The sequence below is a fragment of the Capra hircus genome, chromosome 2, assembly GCF_001704415.2.
Source record: "Capra hircus breed San Clemente chromosome 2, ASM170441v1, whole genome shotgun sequence".
Classification (NCBI taxonomy): domain Eukaryota; kingdom Metazoa; phylum Chordata; class Mammalia; order Artiodactyla; family Bovidae; genus Capra; species Capra hircus.
The window spans coordinates 7596593-7615605 of NC_030809.1; the positions used below are offsets into that span (position 1 = coordinate 7596593).

At 45.9% G+C, this 19013-nt stretch overlaps 1 protein-coding gene across 2 annotated transcripts in view; it reads left to right on the forward strand.

The window, feature by feature from the left end:
- Positions 1-18057, forward strand: part of NCMAP (non-compact myelin associated protein) — a 49570-nt gene extending 31513 nt beyond the window's left edge. The window contains exons 1-4 of one of the 2 annotated variants that reach the window (XM_013972391.2): positions 3663-3771; positions 7818-7908; positions 12465-12549; positions 16924-18057. In XM_013972391.2, coding sequence (XP_013827845.1) covers positions 7827-7908; positions 12465-12549; positions 16924-17065 — 309 coding nt within the window. In that variant the 5' untranslated portion in view covers positions 3663-3771; positions 7818-7826 and the 3' untranslated portion in view covers positions 17066-18057. Of the gene's footprint in view, positions 1-3662; positions 3772-7817; positions 7909-12464; positions 12550-16923 lie in introns of those variants that run through there. The other variant, XM_018055915.1, reaches the window with a different exon arrangement.

Genomic DNA, 19013 nt, shown 5'->3' on the forward strand with positions numbered 1-19013 from the left:
AAAGGCCATTAGAGATCATCTCCAAACTAGGCCATTTTGCAGGTGGGAAAATCAAGGTCTAGGGAAGATGATGACTTTCCAAAGTGTTACGGCAAGTGAGTAATAAAAGGAAACCCATGTCTCCTGATTCTCACCCCAGGTTAAGAATTCTAGAATGCTTTTTCCCTGCACACCCAGCAGCCCCCAGGCCCTACCAGTCCTATTAGGACTTTTGCCTGCTTGGGGTTGGTTTCACTCTTTCCTCTGTCTCTACCCTCGGTGGAGATGGAGGAGAAGGTCAGTGTTCTGGATGTTCTGCTGAGTCTCTCCTCAGATCCCTTCCTTGGGATATCAGCCTTCACAGTCTGGCTCCCTGACTTCTTTGTTCATACTTGAGCTTGACCAAGCACAGCAAACACTATATCAGATGGAGAACTGGGGGCTCCAAGAAGAGCAGGGGGAACACAGACTGGGAGACAGGAGGGAAAAGAGAAGAGGAGCTCAGATGAGCATTCACCGACCACCCACCGTCCAGCAGGCACTGTTCATTCTTGTTCCGTTGCTCAGTATCTGACTCTTTGCAGCCCCATGCACTGCAGCACACCAGGCTTCCCTGTCCTTCACTATCTCCTGGAGTTTGCTCAAAGTCATGTCCATGGAGTCAGTGATGCCATCCAACCAGCTTATCCTCTGTCACCCCCTTCTCCTCCTGCAGGCACTGTGCTGGGCAGGTATAACATCTCATTTATCCTCAGAACCCCACAAGATAGGGAATGTTTTATAAATGAGACTGTTTTTCCTGTTTTATAAATGAGAATGCTGAGGCCTAGAGAAGTGGCTTGGCTTGTAGAGTTGGTCAGCAGGGATCCCAAGATTAAAACCCAGGACTCCCTGACCCCAAAGCCCCTGCCAGGTCCGGAGCTCCCAGACCACGTGCTTTGTCACAGTAACATCAAGAGTTCTCAAACCATCACCAGGAGCTGGAGTTTCTCTCCTAAGGGCCCAATCAACGAGGTCAAGGCTAACAGAAATCAGCGCAAAGTCCTGCACATAAGTTCGAAAAGACGACTGCACAAGAGTGTCCTGGAGGTCTGGTTACTAGACCACAGCTCATCATAGGATCACCAAGTGTAATACAGCTGCCATTGCCTTTTAGTTCCAAAGGACTCTGAGTGTAGAAAGTCCTAGGCTTTGACTGACCATAAACAAGCATGAGATAAATCAAGAAAAGTTTTGGGGGTGGTGTCTCAACAGGGTGTGTGGAGCAGTGGGCTGTGGCTGCCTGAAAAGCTAATGAGCTATTGGTTTGCATTAATCCAGTGTAATATCAATAGTTTTGTGCCCAGTCCCTGTGCTAAATGTATCACATGTTTTATCTCATTTAATTCTCACATGACCCCATGGAGTCTATAATTCTTGTTTTACAGATCAGAAAATTAAGACGTGAAGAAGTTGACCAAGGTCACGCAGCTAGTAAATAACTGAATTCAAGCTCAGGTCTGGTCATTGTCAAGAAAAATGACAGTTCAGGTCCCCTTTGGAGTCAAGCATCCGCTTTGGGGTATTTTATTTAAGGAAGATACTGACACGTAGAGAAACGAGGAACCTATTCATGAGGGATACTAAAGACTGTTTGAAGAAGCTGAGAATATTTATCCTGGAGAATAAAATCATCAGAGGACATGTAGTTGCTGTTTTCAAGGGCAGAAAGCATCTCTACTTAGAAACAGGTTGGATTCATGGGATATTTGTACATTCTCAGTCATGTCTAACACTTGGCAACCCCGTGGACTGAAAGCCACCAGGCTCCTCTGTCCATGGAATTTTTCAGGCAACAATACTGGAGCAGGTAACCATTTCCTATGCCAGGGGATCTATCAAACCCAGGGGCTGAACCCCGGTCACCTGCATTGGCAGGCGAGTCTTTGCCACTGAGCCGCCTGGGAAGCCCCTCTGGACATTTACCAGCCATTTGCTTGTTAAGTTCAAAGGGGCATATTACAGCCAACTGCTGTTGCCACCTACTGGTGGAAGGTAAAAATGACATGCTGATTTCAGCTACCATCACGGTTGCATTCATAGAACCCTAACTTTCTGTATGTAGAAGGGCTTTTAAACATAACCATTGTCGTGTGTAAAAGGTAACAGGTTACCTCTGTCGGAAGAGAATTAGGACCAATGGGTTAAAATCACGAGGGAAGAGATTTTGGTTCCAAAATAAAAGGTACTTTTCTGACAATTAAAGCATCCAACTAACCTAAGGGACAGCTTGGGAGTAGTTAGGTTTTTGTCTGTGGAAGAAACCAAGTCACGCTGAATCTCCCATCTCGCAGATGAATGAGAGAAATCAGTCCCAGTGTCTTGGCAGGTCTCAGCACTCATGGCTTCCCTATTCTGAGTTACAGTTGGCCATTTGGGTAGGGGTCTGCCAGGCTTGATAGCATATGGGTTTTCTTATGCAGGGAGGAACGTCTAGGCTAGGCCAGACAGAAGGAGGATACCTTGGAGGCAGAGCAGAAGGGAGGGGGATATTCTGGACAGGTGGGGTCTGGCAACAGTGATCCTCGAGTTATGACCTTATGGACTTCCTTGGTGGCTCAGATGGTAAAGCATCCGCCTAAAATGTGGGAGACCCGGCTTCAGTCCCTGGGTTGGGAAGATCTCCTGGAGAAGGAAATAGCAACCCACTCCAGTATTCTTGCCTGGAAAATCCCACGGATGGAAGAGCCTGGTGGGCTACAGTCCATGGGGTCACAAAGAGTCGGACACGACTGAGCGACTTCACTCACTATGACCTATACTTGACCAAGGAACAGAAAAGGATGGTTCAGTGAGTAAATGGTCATGACTCTCCCATCTCTTCCCAAACTGACCTCCCACATGGGGCCATGTGTAAACAACCCAAGGAAACAACATCTCCTTGTAGATTCTGTAAATGTGATTAAGGCTCTGCTGGAGACAAAGGTTCAGAGTATAGGCAAGGTCAGGGACCAGTCTGGGTCAGGGTTAGATCAAGAGCTCTGCCCTCTCTCTCTTCCACAGCCTGTGAGAGTCTTCTCATTAAAGCCCTACATTGATTTGGATCCCAGATGCTGGCCATTACACCTTATTCATTCTCTGGGGATCAGTCTAGTAAGAGTTTATGGAGAAGGGGTGATGAAATTAGACAAACCCTAGCTTGCATCCTAGCATAGCTACATATTAGCCTTGTGAAATTAGATTGCTATCTTCTCTGATCTGAGTCTCAGTTTCCCCATCTGTAGAATGGGCACAGTGACTATATTCTCCTAATCAGACAGATATGAGGATTCAATGAGACCTCTCACATAAATCACTGAGTACAGTGCCTGGGCCACATGGTATATTATTATTATTAAATTAACCTCTCTCCATAAAGATCAGCCTCACCTCCCTGTACACTCCCCCATTTTCTGTGGCCATGGGCCCTGGTCATGGACATATTTGATACTGACATCTCCCTGCTGGACCTCACTTGGTTAACAAGAATCACAGGGGCCCCACACATGAAAACACCCACACCCTTGGCTATCAACGCTCCACCACCCTCCCTCCCACCTTCTCTGATGTGGTAGGAACAGAGATGTAATTGAGAGCCCTTGGCCCTTAGATGAGGCAAGATATGCTCTGGGATTACTCATTCTTCTCTCAGAAAGAGGAGCAGCCGGGCCCATCTGAAAGGGAGTCCCTCCTGGAACCCGGCACCCAGGAGGTCACCCTGAAGGACCTGCGGAGGAGCCTGCGCCCTGGTGGCCCTGGGCGGCTCCGTTACTGGTCAGTATGTGTCTGTGTGCACCCGTGCGGGTTCCTGCAGTGACTGGTCTGGAGCCCCTGCCCCCACCCCGGGTGTGTGCCAGGGTCGGGTGGTGCGGAGGGAAGGATACAGGCTTTGAAGTTTGCGGTGCTGGGTTCGTTTGCCCAGCCTGCAGCATTCAGGCCATATGGAAAGTCTCAGGGTCCTCATTTGAAACAAGGGGAAAGGAAGACCTAGTTTACATGGCGTTCGCTAATTAAATCAGAGGATGGATAAAAAAATATCTGGCACAAGGTCTTCGCACATGGTGGACACTCAGATGATGGCTTCGGTCAATTCTGTGCTTGTTGGTTTAACGGGGAATGAGTCCATGACAGGGTTTAGTTTATCTAGTGATCATGCCATCTCTCTCTCCTTAGGTGACCTTTGGTCAACAGCCGCGTATTTGCCTCTTTTTTCTATTTTTGAAAGGAGTTGTGGATAATTCCCTAGTGGTCTAGTGGTTAGGACTCGGTGGTTTCACTGTCATGGGCCTGGGTTTAATCCCTGATTGGGGAACTTAGATCCTGCAACCCACAAGGTGCAGCCAAAAAAAAAGGGAATTGTGAGAAAGCATTACTGGTGAGTGTTCTCAGCTTGATATTGGTGGAGACAGAAGCAGAGAGTTTAGGCAAATGCATATTAAGTCTTTATGTGCCAAGATAGGGTGTGAGTGTTGCGGGAGGGAGCAGTTCGGCTACCTCTCCCTGGGAGTAGGAGTTGGGGGTGGAAGGTTGGGGGAGACTTTTACTCCATGTTCTCTTATTGGTCCATACTTGTTTTTATAGAAAGAATTTTTTTTTCCTGTTTTGAGCCCCTGTCTCTAATTAGTTCGGACTTCCCTGGTGGCTCAGATGGTAAAAGCATCTGCCTACAGTGCGGCAGACCTGGGTTCGATCCCTAGGTCAGGAAGATCCCCTGGAGAAGGAAATGGCACCCCACTCCCGTACTCTTGCCTGGAAAATCCCATGGACGGAGGAGCCTGGTGGGCTACACAGACCATGTGGTCGCAAAGAGTCGGACACGACTGAGTGACTTCACTTTCACTTTCTCTAATTAGTTCAGCCAATATTCACTAATACCCACTGAAATCCTAAGGGATACCCTTTATTGAGCACTTAAAAGCACTTTCCATACTTAACCTTGAACCCTCAGTTCCCTTGGGAAAAGCTGCCTCCTTTTACGAAGAGCAAACCCAGCTAGGAGAAGTTCAACCACTCACCCAGGTCCTACCACCCACAAAGGTGAGGAGAGCCAGACTCTTTTTATCTGAAGGAGGCAGAAAGATGTGGGAAAAAAGCCAAAAGCAGTTTCTAACTCAAGGGCCTGACAATGAACATGGAAAGTTGGCTGCCAGGCACAGGCCATTTCGGTGCAGCTTTGCCAAGTGCTGCTGTGGGAGAGCAGAGGGCAGAGGGGTTGATTCCGTCTGGTGGGAAGTTTTCCTGGAGGTGACTGGGCTGAATCTGGAAGGTTCCTTTTGGAGGGGGAGTGGGCAGCGGAGCATGGCTGGCAACCCAGGCCTGTCTAAGGTGGTTGGGAGACAGGAAGTTCAGCCAGGCCAGAAGGTTGGCCAGTGTGGGGATGTCAGACAGTGCTGCAGAGGGGTCCTTCAGGGAGCCTGAGTCATCCAAGTCCTGAGAATCTGGTTCAGGGGAGGAAGGGACAAACAAAGTGGGGCTTGGGTCTGTGACTGAGGCAGGACTTCAAGGCTTAAAGGAGGGGCGGAGACGGTGAAGGCAGAGTCCATCCTGTGGATCAGCAGGCCTGGCCACACGGGGTCATTCTGCGGTTGAGAATGGGAGGGCTGGCTGGGAACAGGTCGTCGCCTCCAGAGCCACCAGCCTGGCTGCAGGTGACCCCGATGGAAGGGGTGCTGGCCCCTGTTTCCATCACAAGCTGGCACAGGTAGGGGACCTGGGGGGAGCCACAGCCTGGGGCCGCCGCTCAGAGACAGCAAAGACCAGGAGTGACGTGGGAAGACGGAGTGGCCCATTGTCCCAACAATTTGACAGAGGTTGGTGTGGGGAGCCAAGAGGCTGAGAAGGAGGTTGGAAACAGCCAGTGAAGGGCTTTCACTGCCAGACATTCAGGTGTGGGTACAGGGGAGATGACTTGTTTTTTGAGCCTGGGAATGCCATGATCAAACCTAGGGTCTCTCTCACCAGAATGTGAGCTTCTGGAGGCAAGGAGTTGGCCTTTGGGCCAAGTTCCACATCTCCCTAGCTGGGAGACCGTGGTTGAGTCACTCAGCCACACCGAGCCTCAGTTAGCTTCCCAGCAGCAAAATGCAATGATTGAGAGCATTAAATGAGCTGACAGATGTCACATATGAGGGCACCTACGGCAGCCTTGTGCAGAGAAGACACCCTCTTTGCTTGGAGGGTTTTGTGCAACTTCAGTTGCCCCTCGCCCCACCCCCAGCCCAAACCATGCCCATCCTTCAAGGCCCATTCAGATTAATCTCCTTGAAGTCACTCTTCACAACCCAATAGCTCATCTCACTGACTGCTTAATAATCATATATCATAGTCAGTGTTTTTAGCTGCTTCCCCCAACCCCATCTTACACTGTAAAGATTTTAAAACCGGGAATAGCATTTCAGGCACTGTCATAGCGTGGTCAAAGTCTCACTAGCACGGGCAATAGATGCCCTGGGTTCAGTTCTCCTGGATAACTTGGGGCTCCATGTGGTATTGGGGGGCTTCAGTTTCATCAGTAAAATGGCAACAATCACCTTCCTCACACATTTTCCAGATCAGTTTAGATACTCGGTGTGAAACATAGTCAGGAAGAGTTGAATAAATATTGTTGAATGAATTGAAACTGCTTTGAAAAATGGAATCTTTAAAAATGTCAAACCTTATTTTTAACTCCCCATTGTTCATTGTTCAGTTGCCAAGTTGTGTCCAACTCTTTGCAGCCCCATGGACTGCAGAACACCAGCCTTCCCTGTCCTCCACTATTTCCCGGAGTTTGCTCATGTTCAGATCCATTAAATTGGTGTTGCTATCCAACCATATCATCCTCTGCCAGCTTCTCTTTTTGTCTTCAATCTTTCCCAGCATCAGGGTCTTTTCCAATGAGTTGGAACTCCCATGCTGCTGCTGCTGTTGCTAAGTCGCGTCAGTCGTGTCCGACTCTGTGTGACCCCATAGACAGCAGCCCACCAGGCTCCCCTGTCCCTGGGATTCTCCAGGCAAGAACCCTGGAGTGGGCTGCTATTTCCTTCTCCAGTGCATGAAAATGAAAAGTGAAAATGAAGTCGCTCAGCTGTGTCCGACTCTTAGCGACCCCATGGACTGCAGCCTACCAGATTCCTCTGTCCATGGGATTTTCCAGGCAAGAGTACTGGAGTGGGTTGCCGTTGCCTTCTCCGTGGACCCCCCATAGTATATAGTAAAAGGCCTGATGTTTACTTGCTGCTAAGAGAAACTTGCCGCCAAAGGTCCGTCTAGTCAAGGCTATGGTTTTTCCAGTAGTCATGTATGGATGTGAGAGCTGGACTATAAAGAAAGCTGAGCGCCGAAGAATTGATGCTTTTAAACTGTGGTGTTGGAGAAGACTCTTGAGAGTCTCTTGGACTGCAAGGAGATCCAACCAGTCCATCATAAAGGAAATCAGTCCTGAATATTCATTGGAAGGACTGATGCTGAAGCTGAAACTCCAATACTTTGGCCACCTGATGCGAAGAGCTGACTCATTTGAAAAGACCCTTATGCTGGGAAATATTGAAGGTGGGGGGAAAAGGGGACGACAGAGGATGAGATGGTTGGATGGCATCACCAACTCAATGGGCATGAATTTGAGTAAACTCCGGGAGTTGGTGATGGACAGGGAGGCCTGGCTTGCTGCAGTCCATGGGGTCGCAAAGAGTCAAACACAACTGAGCAACTGAACTGAACTGACTGAAGAGAAACTACATGCTTAAATATTTCCTCCAGTCACCCAGATGAAGACCAAAAGAGGCATCACACAGGGATTATAAAATAACTGGTTTTAACCAAAATTTCATCTTCCTTTTCAGCACATCGAGATGACCACAGCCACCCCTTTGGGGGGTAACACCATCTTCTCACTGAACATGACCACCAGAGGAGAAGACTTTCTGTACAAGAGTAAGGTCAACTTGGCTTGGGGCCAGGGGATCGAGGGCGGGACAGGATCTGTCTTCAGCTCCTGGTGTCAAGGTCAAGAGCGTGGCCTCTGCAGACAAAGTGCTTGGGTCTCAATAATGCCGTTTGCCAACTGCATGAACCTGAGCACATGACTTCACTGCTCTGGGCTTGTTTCATCATCTGTGTTGCTGTGGTTATTTACTTGCTAACTCGTGTCTGACTCTTTTGTGACCCTGTGGACCATAGCCTGCCAGGCTTCTCTGTCCATGGGATTTCCCAGTCAAGAATACTGTAGTGGATTGCCCTTTCCTTCCCCAGGGAATCTTTCTGACCCAGGGATCAAACCCAAGTCTCCTGCATTGGCAGGCAGATTCTTTACCCCTGAGCCGCCAGGGAAGCCCTTCCTCATCTGTACGATGGGAGGATTAATGATCTGCCGCACAGGTAGGTGTGAGGGCTACAAGTGATGATCCATTTGAAGAATTTAGGATAGCCTCCATGCCTATGAACCATGTTGTTTAGTCACTAAGCCGTGGCCTGATGGACTGTGGCTTACCAGGTTCCTCCGTCCATGGGCTTTCCCAGTCAAGAATACTGTAGTGGATTGCCATTTCCTTCTCCAGGGAATCTTCCTGACCCAGGGATCGAACCCATATCTCCTGCATTGGCAGGTGGATTCTTTACCCCTGAGCCACCAGGGAAGCCCACCTAAGTACTTAATGAGTATTATTATTATTATTATTATTACTACTACTATTACTTTTATTTTCATTATGGAGTTTGGGGGCTTAGAGGGCAGTGGGAATTTGAATCTCTTGTAAGATAGCCCTGCATGGGACTTCCCTGGTGGTCCAGTGCTTAAAAATCCACCTTCCAATGCAGGTAATGGGGCCCAGTCCCTGGTCAGAGAACTAAGATTCCACATGCCATGGGGCAACCTAAGCTCATATGCCACAACTAAGATGTAACGCAGCCAAATTAAAAAAAAATTTTTTTTAATGGCCTTATGAGTCACCTTAAAATGACTTTTAAAAGGCCCTTATAAGTCACCTTAAAATGCAACTACTTTCATATTTTCTTTGGAAAGCAAAAACATCCTGTCAATTTGCAAAGAAGTCAATGAATGTAGGTGGGAAGAGCTAGTCCTGGAGAGACCTTTGCCAGGAACAAGAGGCCCCCAGAAGGAGAAAAGTGAGAACCACTCTTCAGAAAACCAACTGATTGTATTAGGTGGAGTTTGGGTCCACTTTGTACGTGCGTGTGTGCTAAGTCATTTCTCTCATGTCTGACTCTTTGCCACCCTGTGGACTGTGCTCTGCCAGGCTCCTCTGTCCATGGGATTCTCCAGGCAAGAATGCTGGAGTGGGTCGCCATGCCCTCCTCCAGGGGATCTTCCCGGCCCAGGGATTGAACCCACATCTCTTTCATCTCCTGCATTGGCAGGCAGAGTCTTTACCACTATCGCCACCTGGGAAGCCCCTCTCTTTGGTTCATACCTCTGAGGATGGAACAGGCCTCCCAACACACATGGGGCAGTGATGAACAGTGATAATCGGCTCCAGACTGTGGTACTGGCAGGAAGCTGGATTCATGGCAGGGTGTGTCTCTTACATGGAGACCCAGAGAGAGTCACTCTTGGGACGGGGTCTCATGTGTTAGCCTGCTCTTTGCTGGGTGCAGAGACCTACAGAGGCCTGCTGAGGAATGTCTCAAAACAGTTCTAAAGGGAAATGCAAAGAAGATAGAATTACTGTCAGCAAGGTGGGAATAATACTGTTTCATGGTTCTCAACTGGGCAATTTTGCCCCCTAAGTAGAATTGCCAGAATGAACAAATAAAAGTACAAGTTACCAATTAAATTTGAATATAAGATAAACAATTAATAGATTTTTAGAATAATGGACATATCGTGTAATATTTCAGATGCTTTTTGAAATTTTTCATTATTTATCAGATATTCTAATATACATGGGTATCCTATATTATATCTGACAGCTCTACCACCAGGGATATTTGGCAATGCCTGAAGACGTATTTGGTTATTCCAACTTGGGGTGTGTGGGGAGAAGTGCTCCTGGTATCTAGTGAGTATAAGCCAGGGATACTGCCGAACACCCTACAGTACAGAGGTGTTTTGTCCCCATGACAAAGAATTATCCAGACACTGGTTGAAAAACCCACTGGACTCCCCAGGAAGGAAAGGAAAACTCCATGATGGATTTCCCACAACCTCCTTTTGTCCCTCCCAGTCTTTCTTCCTATGAATAATTGCACAGGTCTTTTTTTTGTTTAAGTAAACTTTTTTTTGGCCATGCTGTGGGAGGCATGCGGGATCCTAATTCCTCGACCAGGGATCACACCTTTGCCCCCTGCAGTGGAAGCGCAGAGTCTTAACCACTAGACTTTCAGGAAGAAAGTCCAAAAGTAAACTTTTTATAAAAGCATTGCTGCTGTTAAGTCGCTTCAGTCGTGTCTGACTCTGTACGACCCCATAGATGGCAGCCCACCAGGCTCCCCCGTCCCTGGGATTCTCCAGGCAAGAACACTGGAGTGGGTTGCCATCACCTTCTCCAATGCATAAAAGTGAAAAGTGAAAGTGAAGTCGCTCAGTCATGTCCGACTCTTCCTGACCCCATGGACTGCAGCCCACCAGGCTCCTCTGTCCATGGGATTTGCCAGGTAAGAGTACTGGAGTGGGGTGCCATTGCCTTCTCTGATAAAAGCATTACATACATGCAAACAGCTGGATGAATTTCCACAGAGTGCACACAGCTGTGTAACCAGCACCCAGATGAAGGAGCAGACCACCATCAGTGTCCCAGAAGTTCCAGTGCTCCTTGCAAGCATTAGCCCCCGCCCACTCAAGGGAACCCACTTTTTTCTAATTTCTACCACCGTAGATTAATTCTACCCTGGTTTTGAACTTTGTATACATGGAATCATGTATCTGTATGTTTTGTATCTGACTTCTTTTGCTTAACGTTATGTTTGTGTGTACATATTTTAATGGTTGCAATATAATGTGTATATATGTATACGTGGGTATGTGTATAGTATCATATTCTATTTTCCGCTTTTACATCATCATAAGTGTTCCATGTACCAGAGTATTCATAATCATTATTTTAATTACTGTATAATACTTCAAGGAATAAGTATACCATATCTTTTTAACCTTTTGCATATTTAGAATATTCAGAATGTAATAGGCATTTTCATTTATACAGCTTTTTCTTTATTGGGGATTACTGCCTATGATCAATTATCCAAAATCGAATAGATTGGTTTAAAGTGTGAAGCTTTTTTATGATGCTTGATACTTTCAATATCAATTCTGGCAAAGATATTGATCTTGAACCTAAAATTAGAAATTGACATTAGGACTGGGTGCTGATATTGAAAGTAGAATCTGAGATATTAAGCTACAAGGACATTCATTATAGCCTTGTTTTTAATAGTGTAAAATTGAATGCAACATAAATATCCTCAGTAAAGAACTGGCAAATAAATTATGACCAGCCAAACAATGGAGTACTATACAGCCTTCAAAAGTCATGAAGAAAAACATATACCTGTATAGCAATATAATCAGGATATTTTGTTATAAAACAGTTTGTGGAACATGGTTCCATTTTTATCAAATACATATTTTTCCATATTTATAAATATTTTCTTAAGATAGATTTTCAGACTTAGGATTATTAAATTATTCAAAAGGTATGGATATTTAATATGTATATATGCAAAAATATGATCACATTGGTGAATGTATACATATGTAGACTCTCAGTGGTTCTCGGGGCAAGGAGGTCTTATCCTCCCCTCCTTTTTGGCTTGTGTTTGTTTATATTACCAAATTATCTACAGGGGCTTCTCTGGCAGTCCAGTGGTTAAGACTTCACACTTTGAATGCAAAAGCATGGATTCAATCCCTGGCCAGGGAACTAATATCCTACATGCCGTATGGTACAGTCAAATATATATATAAATATACAAAAATTGCATATTACTCTTGTATGATCAAAAAGAAGCAAGGATGTTTTGTTTCATGCAAGCAGTTTGAAGTATGTTGGGGATGATAAAAGCGGGACTGGACCTACAGCAGAATTCTGGCAGGTAGTGTGCTGAGGGCCCTCACACACACAGGGGTAGAGGCGCTCTGCTGCTCTAGAGCGATTCTCCCCTGGGGTCCGCAGTGAGTGTTCCAGCAGTGAGTGTGGCGTTCTCTCCTCTCCTTGACCCAGGGAGGGCGCAGGGTGCCGCCATGTGGGTCCCGCTCCCATCTTCTGAATCCTTCTTTGGACTCCGTTTGCACGCTAGCCTGGGCTTCCCTGGTGGTTCAGACTGTAGAGACTCTGCCTGCCATGCTGGAGACCCAGGCTCGATCCTTGGGTCGAGAAGATCCTCTGGAGAAGGGAATGGTTACCCACTCCAGTATTCCTGCCTGGAAATTCCCTGGTGTGCTACAGTCCATGGGGTCACCAAGAGCTGCACATGAGTGAGCAACTAACACTTTCACTGCGCACTGGCCATCTCCACTCCTCTCTTCCTCGTAGGTTCTGGAGCCATCATTGCTGCTGTTGTGGTGGTTGTCATCATCATCTTCACCGTGGTTCTGATCTTACTGAAGATGTACAACAGGTACGGGATGCCCTGGGCTTTAGAACCATCTGGTCCCTTCAGCGATGCTAGAATGAATGGAAGCTAATGTTTGTAGTTGCCTGTTATGTGCACAGCAGTATCTTTGAGTCCATTTTCAAATGCTCTTACCTTTTGTGGGGTCCTTTTTTGATGTTTAGTCTACTGGAAGAATAAACTTGCCTGGTGGCTTGGACGGTAAAGCGTCTGCCTGTGATGTGGGAGACCCAGGTTTGATCCCTGGGTCGGGAAGATCCCCTGGAGAAGGAAATGGCAACCCACTCCAGTACTCTTGCCTGGAAAATTCCATGGATGGAGGAGCCTGGTAAGCTACAGTCCATGGGGTTGCAAAGTCAGACATAACTGAGCGACTTCACTTTCACTTTCACTACTGGAAGAACTTCACAGTGACCGTAGATTTTTATATTTGGAGAAGTATTTTCGATATACAATAATGATAATGACTTCTTTTTTTTTTTTTTTTTTGGCCACGCTGTATGACATACATGATCTTAGCCTAACCAGGGATCAAACCCGTGCCTCCTGCATTGGGAGCATAGAGTCTTAACCACTGGACTGCCAGGGAAGTCCCATGATAATGATCTTGAGCTCTGTGATAAACTCATGTGTAATTTACAGATAGTGAAGTGGTGTTTCAATCCTCTTCTGTTGGAGAGCCCTCTGTGAGGTTATACTGAGTGGCCCATGTAAGTACTTGGTGTGACGAACACTGAAATGTACATACGTGTGACTTTATTTTCTGGCATCAAATAAGAGGAAATAATATAAATTGATTGCAAAAAGAATAAATGTTGTGTCATCACCTCTAGTCACAACTTTGCTAGAAGGTTGTTCTTTTGAGGGAAGAAATCAAAATAAAAAGACTGCATTCAATTACATCATAGAAGACCTAGAAGCCATTAAAAAAAAAAAGATTTTGTAGAAATGTATTTACTGATAAGAAAAACTGTTTACAACATATTGTCAAAATTTGCAAGGCAGTAGGTATATCATGATCATATACACTGGTTGCGCACACACACCCAGGAAAAGTTCAAATAATACACAGCAAGGTATTAACAACCGGTGTGTCTGCATAATGGAATTGCTAGTAGGTTAGTTGGTAGGTTGGCTTTTGCTCGGTCAGGGGGTGTGCGTCTTGATATCTGCATTGTTTTTATAATGACAATGTTATTTGTAAAGGGAGCTAACATATATTGATCTCCTACTATAAGTGAAAGTCACTCAGTCATGTCCAACTCTTTGTGACCCCATGGACTATACACTTCATAGAATTCTCCAGGTCAGAATACTGGAGTGGGTAACCTTCCTTCTCCAGGGGATCTTCCCAGCCCAGGGATTGAACCCAGGTCTCCTGTATTGCAGGCGGATTCTTTACCAGCTGAGCCACCAGGGAAGCTTACTATGTGCTGGGACAATTCTAAGCTCTTTACATGTGTTAACTCAGTTAGTCTTCATAACAGTGTCAGAAAGTGGGTATTCTATATCCCCAGTTGTATACGTTTGAAACAGGCAGGGAAAGATTAAATGACATGTCCAAGTTTACTCAACCCTAGTTGATAGAGTTGGGATTCGAACTCATCCATCTTGTTTCAGAGAAAATATTCCCACCAGTACACATATAATAATAATAATAATAATATTTCATATGTTAAAAAATATTTACAATTTGGGAATATTTCAAACCAAGTTGCATCCAACCCCACGGTCTACCTATCATTCTTCTCTATCATTGCTGGAACTCTGAGCCCCTTTCTAGGTAAAAATCGAGATGGAGGCTCCGCTCAGCCCATCCTATTTACAATGATGCCTGAGCTGGGAACTGAGACACCTGGATTTGGTCTTAAGTCTGTCAAAAGCAGTCAAGTTACGGAAGCTCTCCGTGCCTTGATTTTATCATCTTTAGAGTGGAAATGTCTCTAAATAGGCATTGCTCCAAAGAAAACACACAGATGGCCACACTCAACATGACTGAATATTAGAGAAATGCAAATCGAAGCTATAATGAGGTCGAGTTACAGATGTGTTAAATATACTTAGGATTGCCAGTTAGTGAGGAGAGAGGGACAAATTGGAAGATTGGGATTGACATAAATACTATTCTATATAAAAGAGATAATTAATAAAACCCCACTGTATAGCATATGGAGCTCTGCTCAGTACTCTGTAATGACCTATATGGGAAAAGAATCTAAAAGAGAGTGGGTATATGTATATATATAGCTGATTCACTTTGCTGTACAGCTAAAATTAACACAATATTGTAAGACAACTATATTCCAATAAAAATGTGAAAAAAAACCACACCTATAATGAGGTATCACCTCATACTGATCATTATAGTTTAGTGGTCCCATTTGTATTTTTGAATATCTTTAATTAAAAGTACTTTTAAGGAAAAATAGCAATTTCCCTTTAAAAATGTGCTGGCCCAGTACCACGTGGTGTTGCTTCCTCCAGGCACTGTAAGTTAAACTCTGCTGCTGCTGCTAAGTTGCTTCAGTCGTGTCCGACTCTGTGCAACCCCGTAGACGGCAGCCCATCAGGCTCCCCTGTCCCTGGGATTCTCCAGGCAAGAACACTGGAGTGGGTTGCCATTTCCTTCTCCAATGCATGAAAGTGAAAAATGGAAGTGAAGTCACTCAGTCGTGTCTGACTCCCAGCGACCCCATGGACTGCAGCCTACCAGGCTCCTCTGTCCATGGGATTTTCCAGGCAAGAGTACTGGAGTGGGGTGCCATCGCCTTCTCTGAAGTTAAACTCTACATAGATTAAATTGGACAAGAGAAACATGTTCAGTGTGTGGAATGAAAAAATACACATATATTTTTTAGAAAAAAAAATTTTTTTAATCTGCAAATAATAAATGCTAGAGAGGGTGTGGAGAAAAGGGAACCCTCCTGCACTGTGGGTGGGAATGCAAATGGTGCAGCCACTGTGGAGAACAGTATGGAGGTTTCTTTAAAATCTGAAAGTGAGAGTAACCATGCATGAGTGCTAAGTTGCTTCAGTTGTGTCCAGCTCTTTGCAACCCCATGAACTACCAGGCTCCTCTGTCCATGGGATTCTCCAGGCAAGAAAACTAGAGTGGGTTGCCATTTCTATCTGTTCAGTTCAGTCGCTCAGTCATGTCCAATCATTTGCAACCCCACAGACTGCAGCACACCAGGCTTCCCTGTCCACCATGAACTCCTGGACCTTGCTCAAACTCATGTCCATCGAGTCGGTGAATCCATCCAACCATCTCATCCTCTGTCATCCCTTTCTCCTCCTGCCTTCAATCTTTCCCAGCATCAGGGTCTTTTCCAATGAGTCAGTTCTTCACATCAAGTGGCCAAACTATTGGAGTTTCAGCTTCAGCATCAGTCCTTCTAATGAGTATTCAGGGCTGATGTTCATATGAACTAGCAGTTCCACTCCTGGGCATATATCCAGAGAAAAACCATACTTCAAAAAGACACATGTGCCCCAATGTTCATAGCAGCGCTACTTAACAACAGCGAGACATACAAACAGCCTAAATGTCCACCAGCAGATGAATGGATGAGGAAGAAATGGTACGCGCACAGAATGGAATATACCCATCCACGAAAAAGAATGGAATAATGCTATTTGCAGGACATGAATGCACCTAGAGGTTATCTTACTAAGTGAAGTAAGTCAGAAAGAGACAAATATCACATGATATCATTTATATAAGGACTTCCCTGTAGCTCAAACGGTAAAGAATCTGCTTGCAGTGCAGGAGACCAGAGTTTGATCCCTGGGTCAGGAAGATCCTCTGGAGAAGGGAATGGCAATCCAATGCAGTATTCTTGCCTGGCGAATCCCATGGACAGAGGAGCCTGGCAGGCTACAGTCCATGGGGTCGCAAAGAGTTGGACACGACTGAATGACTAACACACACATATCACTTGCATATGGGATCTAAAATCTGATACAAATGAACTTATTTATAAAACAGAAACAGAGGCTTTCCCTAAGTGTAGCTAAGACGCCACACTTCCAATGCAGGATGTGCCCATCTGATCCCTGGTCAGGGATTCTTTTTGGCAGTGTGGCCAAAAATGAAATAAGTAAATAAGATAAAAGTGAAACAGACTCACAGACATAAAAAACAAACCTATGGTTACCAAAGGGAAAAGGTGGGGGTTGGGGGAGAGGAATAAATTAGGAGTTTGGGGTTAGCAGATACTATATATAAAATAGATAAACAAGGTCCTACTGTATAGCACAGGAAACTATATTCAGTATCAGTATCTACATTAATCTCCTCGCTGGAGCTGTGGTTACAGAGCCTGTTCCGCAGGGCACACAACGAGGAAGACTCAGCCCTGTGTGGGTATCTCATTACAGGAAAATGAGGACGAGACGGGAGCTGGAACCCAAGGGCCCCAAGCCAGCTTCCCCTTCTGCCCTGGGCGCAAACAGCAACAGCAGCCAACAGCCTGCATCGGTGACCTTCAGCCCTGTTGATGTCCACATGGAGACTCGGTGACTCCCACGCTAGTGCTGTCTCGGCCACTGTCCAAAGAGCGTTCGGTCAAGACCAAGAAGCACATTTTTCCTCTGGCAGCTTCACGATGAGTCCCTTCTGATCAGGTTGAGGGGGGCATCTCTTACTCCATCCCTTATGCTTCTGGCGACCCCCAGCCCCATCCTGCCAGGCCCCAGCCCAGCTTCATCCGTGTCCCTGCCACCACCCTTCCTAAAAGCTCTGCTAACATTGGGAATCCACTGATGTGGGTTTAGCTGTCTCCTCTAAACGCAACAGCTAGACAGACAGACAGGTAGGCAGGCAAGCAGATAGCCCAGGCCTCTTCTAATTAGGAGTCAGGAGTCAGGAGTCAGGGCGTGCTCCTGAGAGTGTCTGCTGAGGTCATATCAGAGGAAGGGCCCTATCCATAGCTTTGCAGCCCAAAATACTTGATCCCATAATCAGGCACAGGGGAACTAACTGGGACTAACTAACCAAAACTTAACTTGTTCATATATAACTTGTTCTAGGACTAAATGAACGCTAGCTAGCTTCTGACACCTGATCTGCATATTTCTCCATCTTTAAGAAAGGTTACAGAAAAAACTGAATTCTCCAAAGGTGTCTACTCTACATCTTTAGTAAAGAGTCAAAGTCAAGGACACAGGATGACCTTAGGAAAACATGGGAAGAATGGCCTCTGGGATGAAAGCGTATTGGAGTGTCCACGCCAAGAATGAGCCTGGAGACTGGCCAGGGTGAGGGCCTTTCCCACCCCAGGGGGTGGTGTGGCTGGGTTAACCTGGACTCGGGCTCATTTCTTGGCTTCCCTCTATCTGGATTCTGAGCAGTCCTCACTCTCCAGTTACCACCTTCCCTCCAAGGTCAGGTATTTAGAGACTGATTAGATTACAACTCTATTTATGTTACCACTACCCTTCCTTGGAGAAGGCAATGGCACCCCACTCCAGTACTCTTGCCTCGAAAATCCCATGGACGGAGAAGCCTGGTAGGCTGCAGTCTGTGGGGTCGCTAAGAGTCGGACACGACTGAGTGACTTTACTTTGACTTTTCACTTTCATGCATTGGAGAAAGAAATGGCAACCCATTCCAGTATTCTTGCCTGGAGAATCCCAGGGATAGGGGAGCCTGGTGGGCTGCCGTCTGTGGGGTCGCACAGAGTCGGACACGACTGAAGCGACTTAGCAGCAGTAGCAGCTACCCTTCCTTGTCACTTTATAGAGATTCTGGATATATTCAAAGTACCGTATTCACAAACCATTCCCCTGGACAGAACTTATCTCTTTGACTCCTTAGCCAGGAGAAGAGTTGAAAAGGGAAAGAATTTGGGATTAAAGTGACCTGTTTTCTAAGCCCCACTTCCTGGTCGTGAGACCTTGGGAGAGTGACTTGACTCCTCCCTATTCTGTTTCCTAACATGAAGTGGAATAATGTCTGCCCCACTGGGTGACTATAACAAGTCACTCAGGTGGTGCCTGGCACCCAACAGATGCTTTCCAAATGGGAACCACCATTATTATCATGAATTTCTTCCATTGCAAGATATACATTTGTTCCCATTTTAATGATTCTGAAGTCAGAATATGTTTTAAAATTGATGGGTCCATTAACAAAGTTGTATTTTTTTCCCTCTCAAAAATCTGTTTTTTAACCAATTGTACATTTTATAATTGACAACATCTTGGAAACAAGATAATAAACCTGTATTCTGTTACAGAAAGTGACACACTCTGACACTTAATCTTAAATTCTGGAGTCTCTCCTTGTAGTCAGATACCCCTTTTGAGGGAAAACTGAGGATCTTGGAGGTAGGAAGACTATACAGCTCCTGTCATCCCACTATAAAAATGCTCACTTCAGTGTGTCTGGAAAGGGACTTTCCTGGCAGTCCAGTGGTTAATACTTCACTCTCCCAGTGCAGGGGGGGGCATAGGTTTGATCCCTGGTC